Raw genomic sequence first — 12,610 nt, forward strand, 5'->3', positions numbered from 1 at the left:
ATCCATATCCCTTCCAAATAGGTTCTTAAAACAATCCATACATCTCACACCCAGAAGTCTGGCAATTGGCAACATTAAAATGAGGGAACTGTAAAGTTCTCACATAGTTATATTCCAACTTTTAAATTCATATGGCGCTTCCAGGGGAAGAGTCAGCACAGGAAATTTCTGAACCTCCACGTGGCCTAGACCATGATGAATAGCGACTTCATGCGCCCTGAAGAGGAGTAATTCCTCTAGCAATCAGGAATATGAATTTGTGATTGCCTGTAAGCACAAGAATACTGCACAAGTTGTGTAAGTACCCCTCCCTTTGTTTTTGTCCTGACGAAAGCTCTTTAGACCCGGCTGGGCCAACAGGAGCTGAAACATGTCGACTTTTTTATAATGTCATATATGATAATCCAGTTACTCGATTATCGAATATACCCAGTTATTTTATCAACAGTACTCACCTTTTCTAATAAAGCTGTCAATTCGGTGAATAACTGTTTTTTAATTCACCCTCTAAGTTTGGTCTTTGGACATCTTCCCTCTGGAGGTGTCAACTGATCTCTGGACACTTCTACATTCTCCAGAGGTTGCCTCGGGCGAGGCAGGCATACTATACCTTTGACCACCCAATGACTATGCCATGACGCTAGATGAGGGGCGGAAAAACAAATACACCGCATCGTTACAATCTTCAGCGTCTATGAGGGTTGTCAAAGATAACCAATGGTTATTGTAGATACCAGTGTCCTTTTCTGATTGATTATAAGTACAGTATCCATTCCTTCCTATTCAAAAATCTCATGTAACCAGGTTAGAAGTTTGTGAATTACATCTGCCAAATGCACTTCTCAAAAACGCCAGTTCTGCTGGGGTTAGAAAATTCTACTCCACACCACCTGTAATGTGTCTTGATCACCTATAGAAGACTGTTACATGCAGGATGTTTCTACAAAATATCTGTTAGATGTAATATATTGTAATTGCCTGCCGGGATTGAGTTGCCTTATGTTTGCTCAATCCATCATTTCCCATCATTTTTTTATGGAAACATATGTTCATTTCCATGGTGTGGTGATGGAGTTTATGAATCACACCCACATATATCAAAGCTATGATGGGTTTTTGGGAAAGAAACATTGTTTGGTCTTCTGACAATGGAAAATTGTATAAGCATGTCATTATGTGGTTAAGGTACATCTATGTCCTCCACATTGTTTGGGATTCTAGCCTCAAGGACAAAAAAATAATATATTTCCGTCTTCAATGAAAACATGCACAATTTAAGATGGATTTATACATACAGTTATACAAATAACAATAGAAATGTTAGATTTTGAACTATAGGTGTCCATCATGAACTAAAATCCACAGCCTAATTAAAACTCTCACCCTGCAAAAGTGATATAAAATATTACATATGGTGAATGCTCTGTGCACGTTTTCATTGTTATACTGGAAAGTCTATAATATGTATTGAGATGGATAAGCAGCAACAACATTTTAGAAAGTTTATTCACAAGAGATCTTGACTAATGCAAAATTCAAGGCTTGGAATTGCACAAGAGAAGGTTTTTAAATACCTAAATGATAAAACGTGGCAATTCGATCTTGCTTTATATTCCTTAGTTTACTGGTATCAGGCAAAAAAATCTCACAATCTCTGTGCAAGTATTGGAGTTTCTTGAGATTACTACTGGATTTGAAATTTCAATTTCACTATGAAAAATACAGTGACTGGTTGAGATCTATTATTAGTGGATTTTAACCTGCAGCAAATGTGAGATGCGAAAGACTTGATGGAATTTTTTTTAAAGAGACTGAAATGATTCACAAGACAGACTTTGAGAGTAAAAGGTTTAGTAACTTATTAACTTCCAAAGTGAATATGTATCTTATGTCCCAGAATGCACTAGTAGGATCGTTCATATAAGTCGTTTCATGTGGATTATGAAATTACAAGATTTGAACATTTGCACAGTATTAAAAGCACCGATAAAAATAATCCAGTGGTCATGCTTTTTGGTGAGAAAACCGCTCAGTGTTACTACAGGTTTGAAAGTGGTCGGTCTGTACAGAGAATTTAAATATGGAGTCTCTTAGCACTAAAGGCACCTGGAAGCCTAAACATTGAAGAAGTTTGAATATATTTTTATGAGCACATATCCGCTTTTCAGATATGTGGATCATATTAGGTGTACTATATTGTTAAATTACATAGTATGTCTATATGACCTTACTGAATATTAAGCGAGCACAGATGTGGATGAAATGCGCACTTTTTCTTTTGCCGATACTCAATTTGCACTTTTAATGGGTATTGCCTTCTATGATTAATTTATTCTGTTAGCATGTGTATATACTTCCTAGTACATAGTATAAATATACTTCAGGTTTTGAATGCAATACTTGGTGGGCGGAGGATTCACAAAAGTAATGATCATGTATGGAAAAAAAATGAAAGAAAATGAACACTGAATTCCTTTAATAAAAGCCAGGGCGCCGGTTAAAATACTGCAGGCTAAAGTATGCACTTCTTTGCACCTGCACTTTATTTTACTTTTAAATAAAGTAGAGATGACAGCCTTTTATTGAATTCTATGGAAAATAAAAGAAAAAATTCTGGACCTGGAAAATAGATTTCTCACTCATATTAATGGAATAAATTCCTGTTCCTACATGCTTCCCTTGATGGTCGGTGTTGCTGTTTGATCAGATGTCATGAAAACATTTATTCTATACATTATAAATTATCTTTAGGTTTGGGGGAGAAGGGAGTGTCAGCTCAAAGTCACCATGAAAAATGAGCAGAACAGTCATAAACTCCTAGCTTTTTGGGTATTCAAATACGTTTTGCATGACCATTTCTATGCTAGAAACACCGAAGCAAGCTGCTGCCAAACAAGGTTTGAGTGCCGATTTCTCATATGAGAATTGGAAGAGATCATCCCCAAACTCAAAGCTTTGTGTGTAATCACAAACATTTCTTCCCTTACAACATTTGCAAAGTTGCTCCCAGAAAAGGTGAGAGCGTTTCCAACCTGAGATTGAGAAGGGAACAATTTCAAATTGCACTGAACTGTAGCAGAAGGGATTCTACAAAAGAAAAGGATTTTCCTTGTGGATCATATACGAAAATGAATGTTCAAATGCCCATTTCTAATATGTTTAGGTGGTGCTGGCCGCCTAGTGAATAATCCCCATAGTCATGTAAGGGACGCAATACTCCTGGAAATTACTACTGTCTCTGATGCCCAAGAGTACACTCTTAGATTTTACTAAACTCCATGAAAGGTAGAAATCTACTCAAAATTTCGGAGCAAGTACATCAGGTGGATTATTGCCTTTTTGACTTTTAACAGACTTGAGAATTGGGCCCTAAACATTTAATGGACGAATAAACATATTCTTGTCCTGGTTTAATATTATTGATTTTCTGGTCCTAAGTCATTTCTAGTTGACAGATTCTTCTTTTGTAATGTTCTCTGTCAATATATTACACTCTTTATCTCTTCGGCTGTTTTTAATTGTGGGTGTTGTTTCCGTCATCACTGCCTGCCGAGTTAAACCTTGAGCACGCTGCCAAGAGACGAGTCAGGCACACCTAACCTATGAGAAACTTTAATTTATGTTGGCTATGATTATTTAAATCCAGTTTATGAGGGAACCTGTGTACTCACACCATGTCTCTCCTCTCTTCTCTGCTGCTACAAGACCAAAAACTACTTCATTTTACTAAACACCCAAGATTGTTAGCATGTTCCCACGCACCAGGATTGGTTAATATTCCATTAAGACTGAGTTGGCTTTGAATACGAAGAGTGCTCTTTGCTGCTTTCATACTGATGATTTTTGATTGTAGTGAAGCAGGGTAATTTTGGACCCACCCTTCCGTGTGATTAGGCCTCATATATATATATATATTTACACATGGCCTCATGTATTCCTGTGATGTAACGTTATTAACATAATGTAGTGCACCTGAACATATATAGAAGGTGCATTTACTGAGTAATCTCGACATTTATATGAGTGTGCATATTAGCGTATTCCGTGCAGTAACATCGAATTGCTGTTCTCATATTTATCTGCATTTCTGTGGTTTGAATAATATTATTAATTCTTATATATTTGTGTACCCATTTGAATAATACTCTACATTTATTTTATAACTGAAAATGTACCCATTTGAATTGTACGCTACATCTATATTACAATCGTATATGTATCTGTAATCATGCATTTAAACATGTATTGAGATGCTTGCCAGACTAACTTGACCAAAGTCCGTAAGCTTTTGGATTTCTTAATGTTTAACTTTCAACATGAATGTTTGCCTTGAATGCAATGTTTCTCTCTCCTCTGCAGGTGCGGCCATGTGATCTTATGAATAGAGATTGCACATTGTGTGAGAGATAGTGAGGTTTGGGAGGAGTACTTTTGGCAAGGATGAGAAGCCTTAATGAGCAAATGGAGGACCACAGTCCTTGCGGAATAGGGAGACAAGAGGAATCCAAAGACGTTCTGATGTGTGAACCAAAGGAAAGGAGTTTCAAGTGTAATTGCCATGTTTTATGGTCTGAAGGTGGAAAATAAAAAGACATGGGATTCTCAAAGGTTCTTTTTTGTGGGAAGATTGATGATCACACTTCAGTTTATTCATACTCCTCTTAGAGTTGTAGAGGTTCAGACCGCTTTGTGACACCTCTGTTGTGTGGCTTCATGCTATCCAATATTATTTCCCTTTAGAGAACTTTTACAGATGTTCTGCTATGGTGTCACCTTTCTCCTTTAATGGATTTAAATAGAGTTTCTTCATACAGTATTATGTAAAGTAGATTTAGATGAGGAGATTTAGATTTTTCTTCATTCATAACAGGTAAGAGGACCGCAAATTGCATACTGCTCATCAAATCCTCTTTTTAATATTCTGCCTATGGAATTTCTTGTATGTTTCTATGTTGCTACGGCTAAACTTCATTCGTTGGTTTGGCCTGCCTGTAGTAATTCTGTAATGTTACAATTTATTCCTGAGACTTGTGTATATCAGTCTGGCTTTGAATTTGTAATAAATCCATACCTAATCCCATCTCCTGACTTCGAGGTTTACTGTGTGCCCAACTGGGTTACACTGTAATTGTTAAATTGTAGTAGATTCTAACTCTTTTCATTCCTCAGGCACCTAGAACATTCCATTGCAGGGATCAAGGAAAGGGACCCAAATACTATGCTTTAGCCGTCGCTCTTACTACATACTTTAATTAGAAGTCATACATCAGAGATACAATTGTACATACATTAACTTTCAAGGCCAGTTGGTCAGGGTCTCACCTTTGCACATGGCTTTCCTAGCTTCACACAGAGGCCATCCGCAACCTTGCTGTAGTGCTGAACTAGGAGCTGCAGAGTTGGGAAAGTCGTCTTTCTGCTTATGAAAAATCCTCCTGCATCCAACTGTCGGAGTCGGTAGTGTTTCACAATAGTTCCATCAAACACTGAAAGAGATCAGAGACAGGTGACATTGGCGCCTCGCTGAGTTACAATACTGGCATCAGCAGTGGGTGCAGAGACTTATCATTGACCACCCCTTCCTTCAGATTTTGCACACTAGAACTATCATGGTCTACAACTCAGGAACATTCAAAACCTTCTCTTCTGGATTTAAGAATGGATATTAGTTGTTTCATTGCCTTGGTCTTCTTTGCTGTTTGCAAAAAGCAGCACTAACCAACTCTGCTTAGATCCAGTAGGGGAATATTGTAAATAGAGGGGTTGGACCCATGTAGTCAGTGGGACCTGGGTAATTAATTGAGGTATATGGAAGGGTCCCAGACCAAGAACATAGATAATTATTTTCATTCACATAATTATTTAAATAGAATCAAAAACAAATGATGGTGCTCAGTGTTTTTATTTTCACTGCACCAAAGGACATTCAATGATCGAAAAATCAATGGTATAGTACACAAAATTCAAGTGCGCCCACAGGAGGGAGGGAAGGTGTGCAAGGGAGGGGATGTGTTTCAATTAGTTATACATCACTAATCAAAAAAATCCTAAAGCATGAATCCAACAGTTAAACCATGATTATCATTGATCCACATGGGAGAGGTCAAGAAAAACATATGTCAAACAAAACAATTTACATGAAAAGAGACTCCCGTAATGATTATTATTATCAAACTGGGGTTAGGAGTTCTTGATTGTAGATGATGGTCTACGTTTCGACCCAAAGGTGTAGGACTGTGGATCCTTACTCGCGGGTCTTCATCAGGACGTGAGGGGGGGGGGGTGAGGGTAAAGTGGGGCTGGTTCCTAGGCACAAAATTAAAGAACGCTAAATTACTTAAACCGGTCTCAAAAAAGTCCCGACATAGTCATTCAAAAAGAAACGGAGACCCGTAAGGGTATTTAAAGTATGAAAAGGAAGAATAAAAAGATTTAAAAGGAGGTTAATTATACTAAGGATGAACTTGGAACAACCCAATGGACTTATTTTATGTTACCTGGCGAGGCAGGTAGAGAAAACGGCCTGCCCGTTGGGCGTGGTCCGTATCCAGGCGGTGCCTTTGTCCAGTGTGGTATTGTCTGGAAATCACAATGGAAAAAACTAATATTAAAATAACAGCCCCAAACTGAGTACTCCGTTTGGCAGAAGGTCTGGGGCGTTAGCATGGGGGGCCTACCTTATTTAATAGACACTGAGGTGTAGATCACCTATCTTGCCGTCGTGCCTTGGTGTATTCAAAATTCTCAAAATTCACAATGCGATCGTGCCACGTCTGAAAAACACCGAAAATTAAAACGGAGTTATAGTCATCGGACAGAAGAGGTATGACTGGTGGGCACACCATTACTTATACTCTGGCACTCACCCGATGGAAAAACGATAAAGTTTCAAGGAAGGAACAGTCGGGCGTCTCAGCGCGTCTCCTAGTTAAGGATTAATTTTCTCCGTGTCAGTGTGTTCCATAAATTAATCAGGCACACTCGTCAACCATCTGTAAGACACCGATTATCGAGAGGTGTTAGGAGTAAACGCATGGGGGCGGCCTTTGCCCCGGATCTGGCCATAATTTTCATGTCTATGTACGAAGATACTTTTATACTCACCAAGGCCAACCCATTCAGATCTCAAATACACATGTGGATGAGATATATAGACGATATCATTTGCATCTGGTCAGGAACCGAGGATGAAATCACCACCTTTTTCAACTGGCTCAATGATAGGTCTCCCGATATAAAATTCACCATCAAATTTGATAAGAAGTCCATCGACTTTTTGGACTTAACAATCTTTGTGGATAATGAGACCCTTCAAACTACCCTTTTCAGAAAACCCACGGAGAGAAATTCTTTACTTTTGTACTCCAGCCATCACCCTAGGGGCCTCCGCGATAACCTCCCATTCGGCCAGTTTTTGCGGATCCGCCGTAACTGCAGTAGGAAGGAGGACTACATGGAACAATCAGCAATACTAATGGGCAGACTACTAGAACGCGGATCCCCAAGGCGATTGGTCAAGAAAGCCATGAAAAGAGCATGGTTCAACCCCAGGGAAACTCTACTACAATCAGGAGAGAAATCGAACAATAAGGAGGAACGTCTTATTTGTGTAACAACTTTCTCCACAAAAAGTAATATGGTGAAGAAAATTATCAACAAATATTGGAATCTGATATCTGAGGATCTCAATACTGAGTGCCCGCCCCTTCACGCCTTTAAAAAGGCAAGGAACATTCGAGATCACGTGGTGCGCTCTTTCCTCATGACTCCGGATGCACCATCAATTGCTACCATGTGGAATTTGCCTCCTATTGTGGGACACTATCGATGTGGTTCTTGTAAAGCCTGTCCAAATACGATTCAGACCAAGATCTTCAGCCACAAACAACACCAAGTTCCTCTCAAGTCTCACACCAACTGTAATTCCACCAATGTGGTATACTGTATAATATGCCCCTGTGACTTGATATATGTGGGACAGACACAACAACGAGTCAAAGTACGCTTTCTGCAGCACTGCAGCCGTGTTAGGTGCAAGGTCGTAGGTGCCCCTTTGGTTGACCACTGCAATGCAAACAATCACCCCCCGGAAAGTCTGAAGTGGACAATTTTGGAACAGATCAGATTAGGCCCGAGGGGCGGTAGTGTAGAACCGGTCCTTAATGTAAGGGAGATAAAATGGATCCGATTTTTTGATTCAGTCACTATGGGTTTGAATGAATCTGAGAGTAGTTTTGCACAAATGGCAACCCTGTGAACCATGTCAATGTTCCACACATTGGTGGGTGTCTGTATATATCTGGGACCCCTCACACTCATTGCTCTCTGAATTCCTTCCAATAAGTCAAAAAATGTTCATCCATTAAGTTTTCTGAGTGCCTTAATTGACCTATGAGCGCTTGACTACCATGTTTGGCAGGTCCGCGCTAGTAGAGTACCACCACAAATGGATGACAAAATGGTATAATCGGTAACACAAGTTTGCTTAAATGAGTGTATGACTATCATGTTGTTACAGTGGTACTAAGGAATGTACGTCCTTCTTCATTTAATTTGTACCCCTTTTGGAATATTGAGCGCCTGACCGCCGTGTCTTGGCAGGTCCGCGACTTCAATTTTTTCCTGTATTCAGTAACGTGCATGTTGTTGGACATAATGATACATTCTGCAATATAAGATTGTCTTCCTGCTGTATAGGATAATGAATGTATGACCACCATCCTTCACAGTGGTAACAAGGAATGTACATTTTGTGACTGCTCTCATGATTAATCCTTTTCGGAATATTGTGCGCCTGACCGCCATGTATGGCAGGTCCGCGACTCCGTTTCTTCCAATTGGTTTGTAGTAATGTAACTCTTCCTGCATCCAATAGCTTGACAGCTTTAGGTGTGGTTAATCAGGCGAGCGTTTCTGACCGCGTTGTTAGCAGGTCCACGCAAACCGTGATGAGCCAGCATCTGTTGAACATAAGTTTTTCTTTTAAACGTCCGATTTTTCCATCCTGACGTTCTGTCGATTTAATTGATACATTCTGCGACAGTTCCTACCTTTCGCAAAAACTAAATGGGAGTCTTTCCTCCCCACACCTTACACTGGACGCTACCAGGTAACCTAGCAACACGTTTGAGTCTTTCCTCTAGGAGTCTAGAAATCTACCCCGGTTACCTAGGCAGCACTTCCTAGTTGCAGACAGACGCGGAGAGACGCCGGCTCCCAGGCTCGGCTTTGATCACCTCGGGTGAGTTTCCTAGAGCAGCAGCGGCTCTAATCCGTTTTTTCTAGAATCGAGCCATGCGTTTACTCCTAACACCTCTCGATAATCGGTGTCTTACAGATGGTTGACGAGTGTGCCTGATTAATTTATGGAACACACTGACACGGAGAAAATTAATCCTTAACTAGGAGACGCGCTGAGACGCCCGACTGTTCCTTCCTTGAAACTTTATCGTTTTTCCATCGGGTGAGTGCCAGAGTATAAGTAATGGTGTGCCCACCAGTCATACCTCTTCTGTCCGATGACTATAACTCCGTTTTAATTTTCGGTGTTTTTCAGACGTGGCACGATCGCATTGTGAATTTTGAGAATTTTGAATACACCAAGGCACGACGGCAAGATAGGTGATCTACACCTCAGTGTCTATTAAATAAGGTAGGCCCCCCATGCTAACGCCCCAGACCTTCTGCCAAACGGAGTACTCAGTTTGGGGCTGTTATTTTAATATTAGTTTTTTCCATTGTGATTTCCAGACAATACCACACTGGACAAAGGCACCGCCTGGATACGGACCACGCCCAACGGGCAGGCCGTTTTCTCTACCTGCCTCGCCAGGTAACATAAAATAAGTCCATTGGGTTGTTCCAAGTTCATCCTTAGTATAATTAACCTCCTTTTAAATCTTTTTATTCTTCCTTTTCATACTTTAAATACCCTTACGGGTCTCCGTTTCTTTTTGAATGACTATGTCGGGACTTTTTTGAGACCGGTTTAAGTAATTTAGCGTTCTTTCATTTTGTGCCTAGGAACCAGCCCCACTTTACCCTCACCCCCCCCCCTCACGTCCTGATGAAGACCCGCGAGTAAGGATCCACAGTCCTACACCTTTGGGTCGAAACGTAGACCATCATCTACAATCAAGAACTCCTAACCCCAGTTTGATAATAATAATCATTACGGGAGTCTCTTTTCATGTAAATTGTTTTGTTTGACATATGTTTTTCTTGACCTCTCCCATGTGGATCAATGATAATCATGGTTTAACTGTTGGATTCATGCTTTAAGATTTTTTTGATTAGTGATGTATAACTAATTGAAACACATCTCCTCCCTTGCACACCTTCCCTCCCTCCTGTGGGCGCACTTGAATTTTGTGTACTATACCATTGATTTTTCGATCATTGAATGTCCTTTGGTGCAGTGAAAATAAAAACACTGAGCACCATCATTTGTTTTTGATTCTTTTTAAATAATTATGTGAATGAAAATAATTATCTATGTTCTTGGTCTGGGACCCTTCCATATACCTCTAGATCCAGTAGGGGAGCAGTGAAAAGCAGCCATCTTGTTTTGGTTCTCATTTTTACCTTTGTTTTTCTGCCTGGCCTGAGACCTCTTCAAGGGACTTGCAAAGGAAAATCATTGCAAGTGGAAGAGTGCACCTCAATGCGTACTTTTGCATGAGAAAGTCTGCATTTTCCATGCCACTTGCTAGCGGTTAGAACGGTTCTTCCACCCTTGTAAACAAAGATGCCATATAATGTACCACAGGAAAAAAGGTTCACTATGTGCAAAGAATAATGGAGGGTAAAGTAGCAAGATAATAAATTAATATTTTGAGTGTCAAACACTGCTAATGAAATAATCATATTATTCAAACAAGGGAACAACTGCATATTTGTAGTGAAGTAATTATCAATAAAAGTCAGCAGACAGAAATACTTCACGTTGTGTATTTATTTGCCACAACCTCAGCAGTCCCAAAGTAACTGACATACGAAGAATCTCTAAACCAAGAACCAACATTGGACATTCTACATTCCAGTGATGTAATACGGGAATGTAGTGAACATGAGATTACCACAATATCTCCCATGCGTACAATAAATAAATGCAATACAAATAGCAAAGTAAACTATTACATAAATAAAATGGTTAAAAATACTAAACAATATAAATATGTGAATATGAAAGAATTTCAATCACAAAAGCATTTCAATCAAGAAATCTCAAAGGTTTAACAATATTCCGTCTACTACTCCTTTGTTCAGACAAAGGATGAACAGCGCTTTGACTCTCAAAATATCAATGTCAGAAGAAAAAGAAGATCAAAAAGGAACAGCACGAGGACGCAAAGACAAATTTAATGGAACAGAAAGATCACGAGGAAGAACTTCATGAGGATGCACCTTCACAACCCTTCCTTTATTCCACCATTAATTTCTGCTGGTTCTCACTGCATTCCTGGTCACAACTTCAATTCTGACTGGAGGTTTGAATTTGACATCCCCTTAAGGACATGATTGGGATCTTTGACCCGAACCCAATCTCCCACACACAAGTCTCTTTCTATAGATTTTACTATATGCAGTGTGTCATAGTGATTCTTCATTTTAGCCTAAAATGTTTCCACATTAGGTCTAACAACTTTGTCCACATTTAACATTGATCATTCTGTTCTGACACTCTCTTAACCATACAGGACACAACCTGGAAGCAGGAGGACGCCCCCGTAGAAACTCAAATGGCGAGAGACCATAAACAGCATTAGGACATGACCTATGTGACCACAGCATTTCTTCAACAGCCTTGGACACAACTACCTTGTTTTGAACTGCCCACTGTATACCCTCTGCTAGTGTATGGTTCATTTTTTCTACTAAACCGTTTGCTTGGGGATGATATAAAGCAACACACCTGTGTTTCATGGCATTTGATTCGATAAAACGTTTCATTTTTCTTTGAAATAAATTGGACAATACTGTCTGAGATGATTTCTTTAGGAAAACCTGCTCTCAAAAACATTTTTTTTTTAAAAACTTGATAACACTGGTCGTGTTTGCCTCTTCCACACATTTTACTTCCCATCATTTACTGTAGTAGTCAACAACCACAATAGCAAATTTGAACTTACGTGGAAGAACACCAAATGGTCCAATGAAGTCTATGGCAAGTTTGGACCACACAAATGCAGGTAATTTTACAGGTTGAAGGGGAACAGCTTCAGTGTTGAGTCCCTTATTACTAGTGGCACAAATAACACATGCTTGAACACTAGCAATAATGGCAGAATCCATCCCAGGCCACCAATAGCGGTCTCTGATTTTTCTTTTGGTTATGGTCTGGCCTAAGTGTCCCTCATGACCATACACAATTATCATATCTCTCAAAGAGACAGGTGGACTAAATTTGTCTCCCCGCACCAACATCCCATTTTCTTCAATTGACAATTCATCAGAAACTTTAAAATAAGGTTGAAAATCCTGGGGTAAAACGTTTTCTTTTGGCCAACCATTCCTTATATACTTTCTCACATTATCCAACTCAACATCTTTTAAAGATTCCGACATCCACTCTTGTTCTGTAAATGTAGTGTTGTGGCAAACATCAAAG

General features: G+C 39.6%; 1 protein-coding gene across 1 annotated transcript in view; it reads right to left on the minus strand.

Annotated features, from left to right (window-relative positions):
• FRK (fyn related Src family tyrosine kinase) overlaps positions 1–12,610 on the minus strand; it is a 250,477-nt gene that overhangs the window by 57,847 nt on the left and 180,020 nt on the right. Inside the window, exon 3 of the mRNA XM_078648805.1 lies at positions 5,323–5,486. Coding sequence (XP_078504931.1) covers positions 5,323–5,486 — 164 coding nt within the window. The remainder of the gene's footprint in view (positions 1–5,322; positions 5,487–12,610) is intronic.

This window comes from Lissotriton helveticus, chromosome 6 (genome assembly GCF_964261635.1).
Source record: "Lissotriton helveticus chromosome 6, aLisHel1.1, whole genome shotgun sequence".
NCBI lineage: Eukaryota > Metazoa > Chordata > Amphibia > Caudata > Salamandridae > Lissotriton > Lissotriton helveticus.